Below are 19,199 nucleotides of genomic sequence, written 5' to 3'. Positions count from 1 at the left end.
TAAATATGAATAAAAATTATTTTAATTATTATTATCGAAATGATGAGTCATATCTCTCATTATGCATCTCCACCCAATTATAAATGATAATTAAGTCTGATGCTTAATTATTCACATTTTAATTAAAGATTAAGATATCATTAGTCAGCTATTTCTTATCAACTTTGTACGGCCAGCTGATCATAGCATACGTAAATATTGTTTGCTAAAAATTATTTTGTTTAATGTAGTATATAAGAAATGAATAAATGCTTGGTGAAATGAGCATTTTAAGTTTATACTTTATAGTCCATGAATAAGAATTATCAATTTGATTTCCTACTGCAAGATGATTAGATGAAGAAAAGACCAAGTTTAATTAGCAACAAGTTTAATTGGCTTAATAATCATAACACTTTATTACTTATATAAGATAAAGTGCTTGATAAGTTTTCAAGGATCTGAAAAGGCATCTTTTCATCAAGTATTCCCTTTTTCATCTTTTAATAATTTATCACTTAGTTTTTATTTTATTCTTATTATTAGTTCTAGTCATTTTTAATGTATTTTTTAAAACATTAAGTTTATTATAATAAAAAAATTATATAATACAATTATTATTTTATTTATTACTCCTTAATATTTGTCAAGTCAATATTGAACAAGTAAAAATAACCAGCCATCTCTATGAAGTATCAACATCTATTTGCTTTTGTACCGCCAATTATATAGCTTATGCATGGTATATATTTTTATTCCCATTAAAATCCGTACGTGCAAGAATGAGATATTAAAATTTAAAAGCAATAGATTCCAAAAGCATAAATTACCATATTTTGCCTATTATACCCTTGATAAAATAATTAATTAATCTTGTCATTTATTAATAAAGTTGACTTAAGAAAATATTAAATAAAGGTAGAAGGGTAAAGTTACATCATTTTTCTTAATGCAAGTGTGCAAAGTAAAATGTGACATATAAAATGGGACGGAGGGAGTATTGTTTATCCATTTTTTCTTATAAATATTTATTAAGTTTTTTCTCCATTATTATGAAAATGATGATGCATTGACCGTAACAATTCCCGTACATTTCTCATAAAGATAAGAAAATGAATTGTTCTTAGTATGATATGACGCATGAATTAAGACATTTGTCATCATAGTTTATTTAAAAAATTGAATATAGTCAAACAAGCTTTTAATTAAATACGAATAAATGTATAGGAATTCTAATTAGGTATCCATTACTATCAAAAAGTCCTCTCTTTTAGTATACATTAATTCAATGAGTGATCTCCCATTATCCAACTACAAAATTAAGCTCCATGAATATCACATTTTAGTTCAAATGATGGGATAAAAGTATTCGTTTGGCAGCTACTACTTATCAACTTTGTAGGGCCAACTTGTTCATAGCCTACTCATTCTTAGTTAAATATTGTTCCCTCTATTTCATATTAACTTTGTGAGGCAATACACATGTATTAAGAAAATCATTCATAGAAATAATTTTTACTATTATTCTTTGAGAAATGATAAATATTAAGGATCATGTAAAAACGACATATAAATAGAAATGGAGGAAGTAACAAAGAAATAAGATTTTATATACAAGAAACGAATAAATGCCTGTAGAAATATATATTTTAAGTTGAAAAGAGGAATTATGTCTAGTTGCTTCCATAGGCTATACACTAAATGTCATATATTTAAAATTTTAATAATGTAAATTTTATAAAATGAGAAAGATAATTTTCTTGCTGTCGTCATGAAAAAAATTTGAAATTCACAATTTTCCACTTAACATACCAATTAGAAGTCTCTAATTCTAGCTACTTTCTTTTTATTCCAAGCTATTGGTTTTATTAGCGTAGAAATCATAAACACCACGATAATTAACATGATTCGGATCAATGTGATGGAGGATCAAGGGCGGACCCACATAGAGCCTGCCGGATGCTCGAGCATCCACTAACCTCGTCTCAAAATATATATATGTAGAAATTAAGTGGTATTTATATAAATTTAACATAGAGCACCCAATGAACAAATGATCTAACTGGTCTATTGCCTCTAGGGCATGTGCTTAAGGCACTTTTAGTATTGTTGAGCAATGGGCATGAGTTCAAATTTCTGCCACTTCAAAGCATCCGCAACTTTAAAATCCTAGATCCGCCACTGTGGAGGATAGTCCACACTTTATTATCAAAGGAGAAAAAAAGTTGCAAAAATGGAATCTCTCTTTAAAACTAAAGTTAGGAACCATTTATAGTTATGGAAAAAAGTCAAAAACAAAAATAACCCTTTCTATTAATTGGGACTGTGACATGGTACTATGAGGGTGCCTAGTAAACGATTTTGGTGACATACCTGAACCAAATAATAATAAGATAATAATTTGGGAAAAAAAGAAAGAAAGAAGAAGATTTGATGGATGGATTTGGAATATGAAATAAATAATTTTCCACAACTAATCTTATCCTAATTGTGTGTAGAACTAACCTTTTTCAATCTACGAAGAAACTAGTGTAAACAACTTAATTAACACTAAAAAAGATTTTAATTTCTCACTAACCTCGATTAGAACTATGTTATATTGCATCATCCATTGATTAACGGGCTATTGTGTTTTATGTACTGTCGATTTGATTAATTTTCCACCACAAGATGAAGAAAAGATTTAACTTCTTTCGAAATTAAACTTAATTGGTTGGTTGGTCGTGTGGGTGTGTTAATTTTTTATTTTTTTTTGAAGTGTTAGAACACACAAAAAAAATTATTTCTGAGGAGCAGAAGCAATATTTTTTGCCTTTATTTCTCCTCTCTCTTTGGAAAAACAAAGTATTACTGAAAAATATGAGTTAATATTTTTTAGTCTTACATAATAATATCTTTAGATAAATTTCTTTGTTTATTTTTTTAATAGTAACACAGTCATGATACTTTTTCCTTTTTCGTAATTAACATTCAAAGGCATTTTAAATAAATATTGACCAAACATAGTTAGTTTTCTCTAAAATTATTTTAATAAAAATGCTTCTTTAAATAATAAAGAGTTTTTGATAGCTTGACCGAACCAACTTTATTAGAATCATGACACTTAGTATATATAATAATTAGACAAGTTCAATTCTTGATAAGCTTTCAACAATTTGAAAAGGCATTTTATGATTATATTCATTCCTCATAATATATATTCATATCTAGGCGATGCCGCTGTGGAGTTGAGCGTTATTAAGAAATATTATATTATTCAGAAAGAAAAAAGCTAACCTAATATTGTATATCCTATGCTAAATTTTGTATTAGATTAGCTGTCTTTCAAATGCCTAGGAAACAATGCACTATGTTGTGATAATTTTAATATTATTTCTCTTAAAGATAAGACACGTTCAAATGAACTTTTCTTGGTAAGACATTTGACGATGAAATATCATTAATTAATCAGCTACAACTTATCAACTTTGTTTGGCCAAGCTGGTCATGGCCTACCTCATTCTTTACTCAAAACTATTTTTTCTTGATTGAATTAAACGAGAAATGAATAAATAATGCTTGTCCAATCAATTAAAAGAGGAATATAATGCTAGTTGTTTAGTAAGTACTACTTTCATTGTCAATAATTAAATTATATCTTTTTTAATAGTGAGTATAATAGTCTATGAACACTCGTTCAAATAATTTTAAAATTTAAAATTTATGAATTATATAATAATTCAAATCAATATATAATGTTATTAGGTTAAGACTTTAAATAAATATTAAATTCACCTGAACCCTGTTAATTTAGAAGGGCATCTCCAACCCAAACATCAAATTTTACACCAAATTTGGTGTCAACACTATTTTAGTGTAAATCAACTCTAACCCACTACATTAAATTTTACACAAAAAAATAATATGTTTCACTCTCTTCATTATTATATTATTATTTCTTATTTCATAAAACAAATTCTTTCTAAAACATTCACCATATATAATTCATATTATTTTCTTTTATAGTCGTTTAATATAAAATTATTTTATATCATAATTTTTTAAATAATATAAATTGCTAGCAAATATTATACATAATAATGGATAATACAAGTAAAAGTGAAATCATTAATGAAGTACAATTAAATAAACATTACATAATTGAAAAAAACTATTTTAAATTCTACATAAATATTCAACTTTCAAGATCACTATGGTGCTCCCATAAATGCTCTATTAATGCATTACGTAGTTTAAAATGAGCTTCTTTGTCCTTTATTTTTTTATGTCGAGAAAGAAATTGTTGAAATCGATAATTTTCATCTATTGCCATTTCTACAGTCGGAGTTGGACCTTCTGACGCATCTTGAATTGGTGCATTAAGATCACGCGCATCCTCAATTATCATGTTGTGCATTATAATACATGATTATTTTTTTTTGGTTTTCCACCCGGTGTCCGGAGCCCACATTGGAGCTCCAACTAAATCTAGATCGCGCTCTGCAGGGCCCATTCGGGGGTGGGGCTCCCATGTAGCACTTCTTTTCTCCAAAAACGTGATGGCCTTGCGATAATTGCAAAACGAGATTGCTAAACTCCAAATGCTAACTTTTATATCTAAAATTAATATTATAAAAATATTACATAAAATAATAATTAAATATGCAAGAGATTTAATTAAAACATACAATTTATATAATGTTTAATTAAAAGTTTAATTTGTATGATGAAATAATATTAAAATATTCAATAAAGTGAATTGGTGTGATTAATAGTGTTACATCAAATTTGGTGCAACACTATTCACACACCAAAATTGTGTAAAATTTGGTGTTGGGTTGGAGCTCCAAAACACAAAAATTTTGGGTTGGAGATGGTCTAAGGTCCAAATTTATGTGATGATATTAATCGAACATCAAGTTAAAAAAAAGGGAAAAAGGACATATATACCCCGAACTATCGTAAATGGTATGCAGATACCCTCCATCATACTTTTGGGACATTGGTGCCCCTGTCGTCCAAAAACTAGAGCATATATTCCCTTCACTCTAACGGAAGACTAAATAGGACACGTGGCACAATCTTATCCGTCTATAAATGTCGGATCGGTGGATAAGATTATGACACGTGTATGTCCGTTAGTATAAAGGGTATATATGCTCTAGTTTTTGGACGACAGGGGCACCAATGTCCCAAAAATATGACGGAGGGTATTTGCATACCATTTACGATAGTTCGGGAATATATTTGTCCTTTTTCCCAAATAAAATAAGATTTTTAAAAATTATGATTTAAAATAAGTCATGATATTTGTGTGACTATCAATTATCTCGTTAAGCGTAAAATAAATATTTTAAAATTCAATCGTGACTACTAAACAGTTATTTTCCAAATAATTTTCCAAGATCTAATACTATACATAGTTTAATAGGGGTAGTATAATAAAATAAGTAAAAATTTAAAATAAATGGAGAGTAATATTGAAAAGAATACAATCATTATTAATATCGGAAAAGAGTCATTTTTTTTAATCGACTAAAAGGAAAAAAGTTGCGGTATAAATTAAAACGGAAGGAGTATCATTTGATTTCTAAGACACAAGAAAAACATCACAAGACTTGTATATGATTGGATGAATTTCTTGATAAGCTTTCAAATATTTGAAAAGGCATCTTTTCTTATTTGTCAACATATTAAATTTATGCCGTGGCAAATAGGAATCATAAAGAAATATTATATTAATGTTTGATTCTAAGAATATGAACAAGTAATCTAATGTCAAATCTATTTGTTTTCCAAAGTCTTTGGTTCCTTCTTATTACCATGACAACATCCTTACTTGTTGGAGTGAGTCAACATTAAAATTAAAATTGTAAGCAAATGGTTTTAAAAAGTCTAACACACATTCAAAATAATGCAAGATGTCTAACTGATCTTTGGGTTAAGTTACCAGCTCAAAAAACTAGACTTCCCAATTTAGTCCTTCAAATTACTCTCTTCGTCTCAAATTATGTATCGTGATTTGTAAAACTAATTATCTTAGCTTGTTTATTAAGTATTTTAGAAGTTTAAGATAAAATTAATTATATCTTCTCATTTTATCTTTAATTGTAATTGTTCAGGAAGACTATATACCTTAACTATAGTGTAATAACATAAATAAAGTAAATAATAAAAAAAGAAATATTATATATATCTTAAGATATAAATAAAAATAAAATAGTCAAACTATTCTTAATTAATATTTTTGGGGCGTGTAATAAAATAAATATGACAAATAATTTGAGAGGGCGGGGAGTATATTTTCCAAGGTTTAACTTAACACTCTAAAACATCCTTAGGCTTCTTGGAAATTAAGATTCATCATAATTCATAAACTATAACCTGAGGTGTTAAAAGCTGAAGTCTTACCTTTATTAAATAATTAAAGTGTGCTTATGTTAATTAATCCTACAAGAGTACAACTCAGATGCCCCTTAAAGTGAATCTTAGGGTAATCTAAAATAATACATCACAATTAAAAAAGTGAATTGTTGAACCTGAATCAGTTTTTTCTAATCCTTGTCAGCCACAATTATTATTCAGAATATTCATTAATCTCATTTTTCAACTCCTTCCAATAGTCTAACAATTATTTTATATAAAGGATTCTCTTCCTCCAATTGTTCAAATAAGCATCACAAATAAATTTAAAAAAAGTAGTTGACAATATGGGAATCTGCATATCCTCTGCATCTTTTGAGATTCAACCTGTTGATTTTGGGAATGGAAATGTTGTTCTCTATGAAGACTACAACATTAATAGGTACAAACAAGTAATTGGTTCTGTTTTTTCTGAACAAGGAAATAAAGGAATAAATCAAGATTTTGCTATTCTCTATCAGGTTTGTCATTTTGCAACATGTTTACTTAGTTTTTCATTGACATAATGCGTAAACATGATCCTTAACTTGGTTTTAGCGGACAACTATGCCCTCCAACTTTGAGTGTGTACAAATAGATACTTAAACTTGCATAAAATTGAACAAATAGACACACGTGTCCTACATCACATAATACATGGGGTATCAGTAGTTAAAGGTCATAGTTGTCCGCTGATGCCAAGTTAAGGATCATGTTTATGTATTATGCCTTTTTCATTACATGGGGTATCTTAAAATGGAAACTTTCCTTTTTATGGCAGGGGTATGGTGTAGAAAATGGAGTTTTTGGTGGAGTTTTTGATGGACATGGAGAGAATGGACAAATAGTCAGCAAGTTTGTTATGAATAAGTTGCCATCTTTGCTGCTGAAACTTACATTTTCACTGCCAAAGATCTTTTCTGTGAATCAAAATGTGATGAGAAGGAATTTTAACAAGTGGAAAAGGGCCTGTTGGGGTTCCTTTATGGTGATGGATAGAAATATTCAAAGTCTTGAGAATTTGGACTCTTCTTTCAGTGGAACAACTGCTGTCGTTGCTATAAGACAGGTAACGAGAAAAATCTTTCTTTGACCTGATTATCGCGAATATTGCTTAAAGTTTTGGAGAATCTAATATAGAAAATGTTATAGGATGATGATCTAGTTATCGCGAATCTTGGAGATTCTCGAGCTGTACTAGGAAGAAAGAAAGAGGAGGGAGTAATTGAGGCTGTTCAGTTAACTACTGATTTGAAGCCTAGTCTGACTTGTAAGACTCTTTTTTTCATAATATTGACATGACACATTCGGCATAGTTCAATTTCAAATTGTTCTTACTAACGGTCTATCGGAAACAACCTGTCTGTCTACCTCACCTGTGAGGTAGAGGTAAGGTCTGCGTACATTAGACTCCACTATGTAGAACTACACTGGATATGTTGTTGTTGTTGTTTACTATTGACTAAATGATCATAAACTGTTTGATGCATACAGCTGAAGCAGAAAGAATAAGGAGGTGTGGTGGAAGAGTTTTTGCACGGCAAGAACAGCCACATATCCAGAGAGTGTATTTACCCAATGAAGATGTTCCTGGTTTGGCCATGACAAGATCTTTTGGGGATTTCATGCTAAAATATCTTGGCATAATCTCCGAGCCTGATGTCTCTTATCACCACATTACTCCGAATGACCAGTTTGTTGTTCTAGCAACTGATGGGGTAAGCCTATTTTAACCATGTACTAGTACTAGTACTAGTATATTTTGTTCTGTTTCTACAAGACTTGACATGTTTATTTTCATTGTAAAATAGGTGTGGGATGTGTTGAGCAACGATCAAGTCGTCTCCATAGTGTGTGCAACAAATAATGCAGCAGCAGCGGCAGAAGCAGTAGTACAAGCTTCTTTAGATGCATGGAAACAGAGGTTTCCAAACAGCAAGAGAGATGACAGTACTGTCATTTGCCTGTTCTTGCAACAAGGTGCATCTCTGCAGAATGGTACTTGAAGCCAAAGCTTTTAGGTGCTGATGTTGCTATTTATATTAGTATATTGATATTCACATTTTGTTAGATTATTGAGTTCTGAGTATAATTCTTGAAGACAAATGTATGAAGACTACAAACTCATGAGACGAAATCCAAGTTTTTTTTTTAATATATAAATAAAACATACTACTAAAACATTTTGTGTAAATATAATGCATTTTGTACACTCATTTGTTCACCATATCATTATTTGTTATCAAGAAAATCCAGAAACCTTGGGCACCAGGAAATACTTCAAAAATATGGCCAAGAATTTGCTAGTTTCATCAAAAGTCAAAACTAGGGGCGGAGCTACCCTCGGGCACCTATTCGTCGAAAAATTACCTTGTATATATATAGGTCAAAATTTGGTTTAATGAATATGTATTTAAGTGTTGATACCTCTAGATACAAGTTGAAGGTTTAGTGTAGTGGTTAACAGATTGCAAAAATTGCTCTTTTGAATTAGTTGAACAAAATAACAAGGAAGAGAATGGATGCAAAATTAAACAGATACAGAAATCTCGAGTAGCTAGTGAGATTCTCCACACAAACGAACGACCTATCAAGTTTGAGCTGATTGTCAATTGCAACTAGCATCAACTTTTTATTCAGACCACCTCATTCCACCATATCATATGTTGAAACTAGGGGGTAGTAGAGACGAAAAAAGTAGATAAATATATAAAGTTGTAAATAATAAATGAGATAAAACAAATTGACTTTATTAAATAATATTAAGGAAATGTAGCATGTGTTGGCCTGAATCCAATGATGTATTTCTTCGGACAAGCTTGAAGATTGCTCAAAGCTAATGAACAAGTAACAAAATTGTTAGAGAGAAATTGAAGTATTCTGTAAAAAAATCCGATGATTTACAAGGTAGTGATTCAATTGCTTTTATAGGGGTGAATGGTGACTACTCAGGAGCTAATTTCCAAGAAGTAACCCTTCTTAACTCATGATAAATGATTAATTAATTGACATTTCAGGATGAGAAGAGTAACATTTTCATAACGCCTAGTGTTGGTCACTCACTTTTCCTCCTTCATAATTGGTTCTTTGTGAGGCAATCCAGGACATGTAATACACTGTACACATCCTGGATCGCCTCACAATGAACCAATTATGTGTAGTACAGTGTATTACACATTACACATACAGAAAGAAAGTTGATCTTATTGGAAATAGAGCTCTTATTTCGTGCATTATTTGTTACTTCTATTGTTTCTGTCAAGGTGGTGCCATTGGAGGACATTAACTAGGTAGTCTCACGATCAGACGGTGCTTTATGCTTCGACATTGTTATTGTATACTTCCGATGGTCAGAATAGGCAGCAGGGGAAGGAGGGGCTAGCAAAAAGTTCGAGCTTTCGAAATCTCTCTTCCAAACTTTTGAAGGATGTCTCATTGTTTGAAACTAAACTTATACAATACGGACAAACTTAATTGTTAACTTCAAGAGAACATCACCTGTCCTTGTATATATACCATAAAACTTTCCGTAGACACAATGTTGATTTGACTTGAAAAGCTATTTTTGTTTTGTGAATTTGTTTGTTTCGAATGATTTAATTAATTATTTCTTAACCTTATAGTCATCATAGTTATCTGGTATTTCATTTCAGAATACATAATTCCTTTAAAATGTGGTGAGAGAGAAGTAACCTAGAACCTCGTTTCCTTGGAATGACATGTTTGGTTTTAATCCCTCTAAAATTAGAGTAATTATAATTATATATATTTTTAATTTGACCTTGTGCGGGTGATTACTAAATGATCCTTTGATTGTGTTAAAATAATTGATTTTGGTCATTTATGTGCATCAATACACCAAAATAACAAAAATAAAAATAAAAAATGGAAAACATGAGTGTATAGTACGGATGTAATAATGACATGAAAGCTTGACTAACATGAATTGTAGTGTAGTAGTGGGATTGCTGCCCCCTTGACTAGAAGTTTCAGGTTCGAGCTCTGGGTATGGAGAAAATCTTGTTAGGAGTGCCACCCCCCAAACAGACAATGCAATGCGTGATCCAGACATTTAGTCGGAGCTCCAATATGGGCTCTGTGCACGAGTGAAAACCAAAAAAAAAAAACATGAGTCCGGATTTAGTCGGAGCTCCAATACAAACTCAGGACACCAGGTGGAAAACCAAAAAAATGACATGAATTCGAATTTAGTCGGAGCTCCAATACAGGCTCCATACACCGAGTGGAAAGCCAATTGTTTTTTACATGGATCCGGATTTAGTCGGACCTTCAACACAAACTCGGGACACCGGGTCAGAAACAAAAAATTGGCATTGATCTGAATTTAACTGAACCTCCAATATGAGTTTCAATACAGACTCTGGACACTGGGTTAGAAACAAAAAGAATGACATGAATCAGAATTTAATTGAACCTCCAATATGAGCTTTGAACACCAGATGGAAACCCAAAAAAATGACATGAAAAACTTGTCGCAAGTGTGGAGAAATTTCTTGTAAAAGAAGGGGAATAAATCTATTGCAATATTTGTCAATGTCTAGATATATATTTCATGGTTTTTTCCCCTTTAGAACTTTGAAATCTACGTTGTCTACTTGTCTTGATCATAGTATGTCTCTAGTGTTGGCTTAAAGGAGTTTAAAGTCCTATATATATATTTCATACATCAATATTACCATACAACTCAATAGTCCAATTATCCAATTTATTTGTTAATTAACCATAAAGCACAATACAATGATATTTAAGTACAAAGTATTTGTTGCACTTTTTGTTGTGCTCTCAATTTGGGCCAGCATTGAAGGTCGTAGTGTCTCTAAATTCTTAACCGAAGAAACTGTAGGGACCAAATGGGCTGTCCTAGTTGCTGGCTCTAATGGATGGTGGAATTACAGGCATCAGGTTATTAGCTACGAGCGATTTAACAACGTACTTAAAAATGTTGTGTTAGAGTTGAGTGATGATTTGTTTTGTCATTTTATTGATTGATTTCAGGCTGATGTATGTCACGCTTATCAATTACTCAAGAAAGGTGGTCTTAAAGACGAGAACATTATTGTATTCATGTACGATGATATTGCTAACAATACTATGAATCCTCGACCTGGAGTCATCATCAATAATCCACATGGCCAAGATGTTTACAAAGGTGTTATTAAGGTTTGTGTCTTTTTTTTCCCTCTCTTTTCGAGCAATTCAATCCCTCAAAAATACTTAGAATGTGTGTTACGTACGTTGATGAGGGCCGGGATTATATTTTGTTGGGACAGGATTATGTAGGTGAAGATGTTAATGCTGAAAACTTTTTCAATGTTATTCTTGCCAACAAAAGTGGTATAACTGGAGGAAGTGGTAAAGTTTTGAACAGCGCTCCAAATGACCATATTTTCATCTACTATGTTGATCATGGTGGCCCTGGAATTGTTTGTAAGTGATTCGATCGTCATCACACACATACACACACACATTCATTATATGTTCATATTTGTTTATTTCATGTTTCAAAATGAACAGCAATGCCAACTGGAGTTGTCTACGCGAATGATTTGATTAACGTGTTGAAAAAGAAGCATGCTTCTGGGACATATAGTAAACTGGTAACTTCCTTCTTTCAGTTAATCTTAAGTCATTTACTCCCTTCGGTCTAATATAATGCTGGATGCTGTTTTTTCTTATATGTTTTAGGTATTTTACTTAGAAGCTTGTGAGTCTGGAAGCATGTTTGATGGTCTTCTTCCTGAAGGTTTAGATATTTATGTTACGACTGCATCAAATCCCAATGAAAGTAGTTGGGGAACATATTGTGGTGTGGGTGATGCACGCGATCCCTGCCTTGTAGAGTGTCCCCCTCCTGAGTTTAAAGGTGTGTGCTTAGGAGACTTGTACAGTGTTGCTTGGATGGAGGACAGGTAGCGTAACACACAACTTTTCAAGTCCCTGATCGAGGGAAAATCAATTGATTTAAAGTTTTCAAAACTATAATATTAATGAAACTTCTTCATATATCTTGATATATTGATATACAGTGATGTTCAAGATCGACAAACTGAAACTCTAGATGATCAGTATGATAGGGTAAGAGCTTGTACTATACGTAATCTCAATTATGTATATGCATGTTTTAACCAATTATAGCCTATTCTTAAGAACAAATGATAATTATGTTTCACTATGATCAGATTGCAAACAGAACAGCAGCCAATCTAACATATGGCTCTCATGTCATGCAATATGGTGATATGGTGTTAAGTGTTGATACTCTTTTCCAGTATATGGGCGTTGCTTCGATAAACCACTCTCATGTCTCCATGAATTCTTATAAATCATCGTCACAGAATGTTGAACAACGAGAAACTGAACTTTTCTACTGGCAATCCAAAGTATGTCCCTACCTTTCTTTGCAACACATCAAGTCATATACTATATATAATTTAATGTTTTTTCCTTTCCAAGAAAGACGTGAAAATATAATTCTGATTCATTCTTTCTAAATGTTGGCAGTACGAAGATGCTCCTGAAGGTTCTGATGACTATTTTGAAGCTCGCGCCAAACTTATTAAAGTTGTAGCACATAGAAGTCAAGTGGACAATAGCGTAAAACATATTGGAGATCTTCTGTTTGGAGTTGAATATGGTAACAAGGCACTACAAAGTGTTCGATCTGCTGGACAACCACTAGTTGATAACTGGGATTGCCTTAAATCCTATGTAAGTATTTAGCCTAATTATAAAACATTCTTCTTATGCACGTATATGGAATCATGAGATTGTTTTTTTTATTTTCATGTATATATATGTAGGTCGAGATTTTTGAGGCACATTGTGGAAAATTAAGCTCATATGGAAAGAAACATATACGTGGTATCGCGAATATTTGTAATGCCGGAATTGAGAGTGAGCAAATGACTGCTGCAACTGTACAAGCATGCGGCCCTTTGTAGAGCTGAGAGCAATTTATGTTTAGCTTGTTTAATTTGTGTCATCAGTCATGGCTGGCTGCAAAGTTTCACCTTATGTAGCTAGCAAATTAATAATGTTAGTCCTTCCTATTGGAACCAGTGGCGGACCCAGGATTTTCACGAAGTGGGTTCAAGAATATAAAAAATAAATAAGAGAGGTTCAAGTTGAGAGATGGGGAGAGTTTTTTTTCCTTCAACAAAAAAATATGCTCAAAAATTTTGGGGGGAAAAGTAAGAGAGGTTCAAGAAGATTTCAACAAAGAAGAAGATAAAAGGATTTTTAGAATTGAAAATAATAGGGATTAGTGCCTTTTTGGTTGAGTTTTTTTAAATTAAAAAAAAAAAAAAAACAAAAAGGACAAAAGTTGTTGACTATTGGACTTTAAATGTAAAAGTAAAAAGTTGTTCTACTTTTTTATAGTTCCTAAGTAACTAAAAGGACAAAAGTTACTTAGGACAAAATTGTGTGTGAATGTTTTATGTATAAAAAAAACGAATTAAAACTGAAATGTGGCTATAGGGATTCGATCCCGGGTTGGCTGGGAAAATTGAACCCCCTCAGCCACTCGGCTAAGCTTCAACTTGTGTTACTGGGTTCAAAATTTAATATATACATATAAAATTTTAAAAACTGATTAAATATACATATATATACAGTGTTATTTTTCAACGAAGTGGGTTCATATGAACCCACTTGAACCACTGTAGGTCCGCCCCTGATTGGAACCATATGTTGAGTTAAATGGAATTAATTAGAGACTGTATGAATGTTCAATTTTTTTCCATTTTCATATATTTGATACTCTCTCTGTTTAAAAAAGAATGACTTACTTTCTTTTTTAGTTTGTTTTAAAAAAAATGACCTCTATCCCTTTTTAATCTAATATTTTAATTTCAACTTTTCACCTGAAATTTTATGGCCACAAGATTAAAAGACAATTTTATACATTTGACATAACTTTAATTTAGGATCACAAGATTCAAAAGTCTTTTTTATTTTTTTAAACTCCGTGTCAAGTCAAACTAGACCGCTCTTTTTGAAACGGAGGGAGGCAGTATATAAAATGTCATGTAAGCTAATCTTTGCTACTGTATGTGGAATCTGAAGGGGAAGTTCAAAAGGTTTCCAGTTTTGAAAAGTTTCAAAGTGAAATAAGAAACTTGGACATTTAGGTTGGGTATCTAAATCTGAAAATAGGGAGTATTATGGAGCTAATTAAAATTGAAGGTAAAACACTGAATTTTTAAAATTGTTTTTCTACCCCTCCAGAGCTTTCACCTTTTTATTTCCTTGATGACTCAATCTCATGACAACCTTAAAGGTTGGAAGTGAGGGGTCATGATTATTATCCGAGCAATTTTCTCTTGTTTAAAAGACACTGATTAATTTGACTGGATTTTAACGATTTGAGTCGAAAATCTGAAACAACATTAAAACCAACCACTTCAACATTAAAAAACTTGTATTCAGATGATTTTACAAGGGTGAATTCATGACTAAAATACATGAAGGATAGATGAATCAGAGATAAGTTTTAGTGGGACATGGCGTTTTAACGGATGGTGGATAAATATGATTGAAGGTATAACAGGTAAAATGTAGTTTTGGGACTCCCTTTGGGAAGGGGTATTGCAAAACGCTTTGGGGTCGTTTGATGTGAGAGATAAGAGAAGTTAATTTCGTGATAATTTTTGAATGCCCTTTAATCCCTTGTTTGGTTGCAAAGGATGAGATAACTTATCACAAGACTAACAATTAGTGCTGGGATAAGTTATCCCTCCGAGGTCGGAATAGTAATTCCAGAATAACTTATCCTGAGATAAAATATGCAAAATAACAAAAAATACACCCCTTAAATACCTTTTATACACCACTTTTACAATCATGTACATTAACATAATTTTTAATAACATTTATAATAATATTCACGACCTTAATTAATTGCTATTTTTATGATAAACTATTTTTCTATTAAAAAATTACATTTTATAAATACAATTTTTATTTATGAATATATTATAAGTTGAATTTTTTTGTCCAATTCTTATGTTTATTTATATTTTTATTTCTCTTAAAATGTTCACTCCACTATTAAATTACATATTTTTAATTAAATAATTTATTGCTCACTTAAAATTAAATTTTATATATCAATTAAAATGTAGATAACTTTAATAATAAAATTTCTTTTACTTTAATAAACTTAAATGAACATTTATTTTTAAGCTAAATAAGATGGACATTTTATTTTTAAGATAAATAAGATGAAAGTTTTATTTTAAACATAAATAAGATGGAAAATTTATTTTAAAGGTAAATTATAAGACGGAAGTTAACTTGTTTAAGTTAAATAAGATGAAAGTCTAATTTTAAAAATACATGGCACAATCATGGAAATGCACACACAAAAATATTTAAGTTAAATAAGATGGAAATTTTATTTTTAAGAATGAATAACTAAAGTCAAAGAAAATGTAAAAAAAAAACAAATTAAGGTGGAGGGTAATTTTGTAAACAAATAACTTATTCTTAGAAATTATGCAATGAATATAAGTTTGAATATGACAAACCAAACAAGCAATAAAAATTACTTCCAACATTACTAATTCCAACCTAATTTATCCCAACATAACTTGTATTGTGGGGCTTAATTTATATTGAGGCTTATACGTTAAGCGTCCGCCTGTTGATTATATTTATGAAGAAACGCATGGATCCGCACCTGACAATTTGCTAATTACATATATATGTGTTTTTTATATAAATTGTGATAAGTAAATTAATTAATTTATTAGTACATACTTTTATCGCATTTTCATCCCCTAGGAAATATTACTTAAATAGGTATTTTTAATAAATAATTACTGATTTTAGCAATACTTTTTATTTATTATCATTTATAGCAATATATAGCAATACTATGATGAATCTATAAAATGTATTAAAAGTGAATTATGTATGCAGTATATATGTATTATAATTGTTTTAAAATATATTATGTTTGTTTGGTAAGAAATTGACACATTGTATTATAAGTGTATTAAAATGTGTGATAATGTATTATTTATCAATAAAACTTGTATTATATGTCTTTTATAAATTGTTTTTTGTAATATGTATTAAAATTGTATTATAAATGTATTAAAAGTGATCAAGTGAAAAGAAGATGTTACTGCTATAAATGGTAAATATTTTCTTAATATAGTATATTTATTAAGTTTTCCCTTAATAATAAACTAATGTACTTAATTTGGTGTAAATATCGAGAGCAAGTGAATTTTTTTTGTTTAAAATTATTTTCATTTTGTGTGAGTAATTACTTTTGATTTTGTAATTTGTAACATTTAAAATTAGATTTTTTTATAAATAACTATAGTTTTGGATCATAATTATGAATAAAGTAGTAATAATTTACATAATTATAATTCATAACAATAATTTTAGAGAGGAGAGAGACGATTAGATATAACTTGTATCTTAATTGAAACTGAGATACACAAATCACATATACACAATATCCTCTCTCTATCCCAAATCTCACTCGCTTCTCTCCTCTCTCTCATAGATACACATATTAGCTTTGAAATTGAAACATATATAGACAAATACACTTGGTATAATACGTAAATGTGTCATTTAACTTGCGCTCATTTTATATTTATACCTTTCAACTTTGGATGTGCACAAGTAGACTCTTTTATTTGTGTATAGTTGAACAAGTAGACATATGAGTCTTACATGGCATATTACGCATGCATAGGACACCACATATGATGAAAATTTCCATGTAGGATGCCACATAGGACGTGTGTCTATTTGTTTAACTTTATACAAGTGTAAGTGCTTACTTATGCACACCCAAAGTTACGTTGAAAGGCATAAATATGAATTGAGGTTATGTTAAAGGACATATTTATGTATTATATCACTCCTAAAACAAATACACAAATATAACTCTTTCTGATAATAGTTGTATTAACTTTTTTTTTCTGATACACAAATATAATATGATAATAGTTATATCAATTTTTTTGGATACTCATATACAATTTTTTATGATTCATAAATACAATTGTTTATATCAATTGAAGAAGATAAAATTTGATAATAGGCGTATCACTTTTTTCTGATACACAATTACAATTTTTTGTTGGTACATAGATACAATTGGCAGTATCAACCTAAGAAGAAGATGATTAAGATCCAAACATTGAACAACAAATCAAGAACTCAAAATAGAAAATATCGATAGGTGTAGATAAAAATAATTCAGGTAAAACTTTAGTGGAGTTTCATATTTATATAAAATATAGAGAGAGAAGAAGAAGGATTCACACAATAAATTGTAGAGAAGACGCGAAGGGAACATGAAAGGAGAGAGAAAAGCAAGAGAGGGAGAGAGAGGAGAGGGAGGAGAGTGGCGAGCAAGAGAAGAGAGATTTGTTATAAATCCTTAAGTATACCTATGTTGGATATAATATTTTGAAGATGAAATTTCGCAAATAGCCACTAAAAATAACTTAATTAGGCTCCATAGCTATAGTTTGCTAATTACGATTTCTAGCTACATGTTAGAGGGATGAGAGAGGCGAGCGAGAGAGAGAGAGGGAGGAGAGAGACTAGCGAGAGAGGGCAGAGAATGGAGAGAGGTGAATTGTGTATTTGTATATATGTCGAATTGTATATGAATATTTGTCAGATAATTGTATATATTTAACTGATATACATATGTATTTATATATCTGATGAGCGAGATTGGGAGAGGGAGGAGTGAGGCGAGTGAGAGAGGGAAGAAAGTGGAGAGAGGCGAATTGTATTTGTATATTTGTTATATAATTTTATATGTATATGTATAATTTGTATATGTATAAGAGATGAGAGAGGCGAGAGAGAGGAAGAGATGAGAGAGGAGCACATAATTATAGCTAAAAAGAGGTTGCAAGTGGTAATTAATTCAAACTATAGCTATGTTAGCTAATTAACTAGTATATATTTGCTTATCCGCGTAATTTCCCCATTTTTGAAAGTATCTCTATCTCTAGGTTATGTATATAATATAGTAGTAGTTATGTTTGCTTAGTTATGTAGTTTTTTCTTAAAATTATATTTTCTTTATCCCAATTTATGTGAGACATTTTTCCTTTTAGTCCATCCCAAAAAAAGAATATAACATTTCTACAATTGGATAATTTAACTTTAAAATTCTCATTTTACCCCTAATGAAATAATAATTTATACAAATGGTCAAAGAGTATTTTCAGATCACAAATTTCAAAAGTCTTCTTTTATACTTTAAACTAGTGAATTCATCCGCGCTTCACGTGGTCATTAAAAACACAAATAATTTACTAAATATTATTTGAATAGAAGAGATATTATATATATAAAAAATGTATTTTTATGTATATTTAATAATTTTAGTTGAAATTTTAAATAATTTTTAAGAGTTTCTTTCTTACATAAAAAAGAATATAAAATAATTATATTATACATTCCTATAAATGTATAGATGTATAATTTGGTTCCATAGGAAAAAACATGTTTTTTTTTACTTGTAATCATCTTCTTTAGAAGTAAAAGAACCTCTTATAATTTATTATGATTTTAAAATAAATAACATAAATACACTCTTTTTCAAAGTAAAAAAAAAAACAATAGAAGAAGAAATAAATAAATATACTTTTAAAGAATAGATTATATATATTGGGGTTTTTAAATATAATTAATATACTTTTAATGTAAATAAGTAATGGTTACAATTAAATAGTGAGTAATGTTTTTGAAACTTCTACGTACCAATTAACTTTAATGAAGAATAATGATTTTTATAACGTGAAAAAATATAATTAATATTCTTT

At 30.2% G+C, this 19,199-nt stretch overlaps 2 protein-coding genes across 2 annotated transcripts; both read left to right on the top strand.

Annotated features, from left to right (window-relative positions):
- The first annotated feature begins 6,646 nt into the window (after nt 1-6,646).
- LOC102604644 (probable protein phosphatase 2C 72) lies at nt 6,647-8,497 on the top strand. Its single transcript, XM_006355259.2, has 5 exons — nt 6,647-6,842; nt 7,142-7,429; nt 7,513-7,630; nt 7,855-8,078; nt 8,172-8,497. The coding sequence occupies exons 1-5, from the start codon at nt 6,669-6,671 to the stop codon at nt 8,364-8,366; spliced, it is 999 nt and encodes a 332-aa protein (XP_006355321.1). The 5' UTR covers nt 6,647-6,668; the 3' UTR covers nt 8,367-8,497.
- Nucleotides 8,498-11,118: 2,621 nt separating this feature from the next.
- On the top strand, nt 11,119-13,322 carry LOC102580986 (vacuolar-processing enzyme-like). Its single transcript, XM_006355271.1, has 9 exons — nt 11,119-11,283; nt 11,377-11,541; nt 11,652-11,808; nt 11,896-11,978; nt 12,067-12,290; nt 12,408-12,456; nt 12,561-12,761; nt 12,883-13,089; nt 13,182-13,322. Exons 1-9 carry the CDS (start codon nt 11,119-11,121, stop codon nt 13,320-13,322), a joined length of 1,392 nt encoding a protein of 463 aa, XP_006355333.1.
- The last annotated feature ends 5,877 nt before the right edge of the window (nt 13,323-19,199 follow it).

This window comes from Solanum tuberosum, unplaced genomic scaffold, assembly GCF_000226075.1.
Source record: "Solanum tuberosum cultivar DM 1-3 516 R44 unplaced genomic scaffold, SolTub_3.0 scf00198, whole genome shotgun sequence".
NCBI classification, from domain to species: domain Eukaryota; kingdom Viridiplantae; phylum Streptophyta; class Magnoliopsida; order Solanales; family Solanaceae; genus Solanum; species Solanum tuberosum.
Note: the sequence above shows the minus strand (reverse complement) of the source record. Positions and strands in the feature narration are given on the sequence as shown.

Bases quoted from the DNA above. Each gene is read 5' to 3' on its own strand.
- LOC102604644 (XM_006355259.2), top strand. From the start codon at position 6,669: ATGGGAATCTGCATATCCTCTGCATCTTTTGAGATTCAACCTGTTGAT. The intron at 7,631-7,854 runs GTAAGACTCTTT...TGATGCATACAG, and splicing joins TTTGAAGCCTAGTCTGACTT to CTGAAGCAGAAAGAATAAGG. The intron at 8,079-8,171 runs GTAAGCCTATTT...ATTGTAAAATAG, and splicing joins TTGTTCTAGCAACTGATGGG to GTGTGGGATGTGTTGAGCAA.
- LOC102580986 (XM_006355271.1), top strand. From the start codon at position 11,119: ATGATATTTAAGTACAAAGTATTTGTTGCACTTTTTGTTGTGCTCTCA. The intron at 11,979-12,066 runs GTAACTTCCTTC...TATATGTTTTAG, and splicing joins CTGGGACATATAGTAAACTG to GTATTTTACTTAGAAGCTTG. The intron at 12,457-12,560 runs GTAAGAGCTTGT...CACTATGATCAG, and splicing joins TAGATGATCAGTATGATAGG to ATTGCAAACAGAACAGCAGC.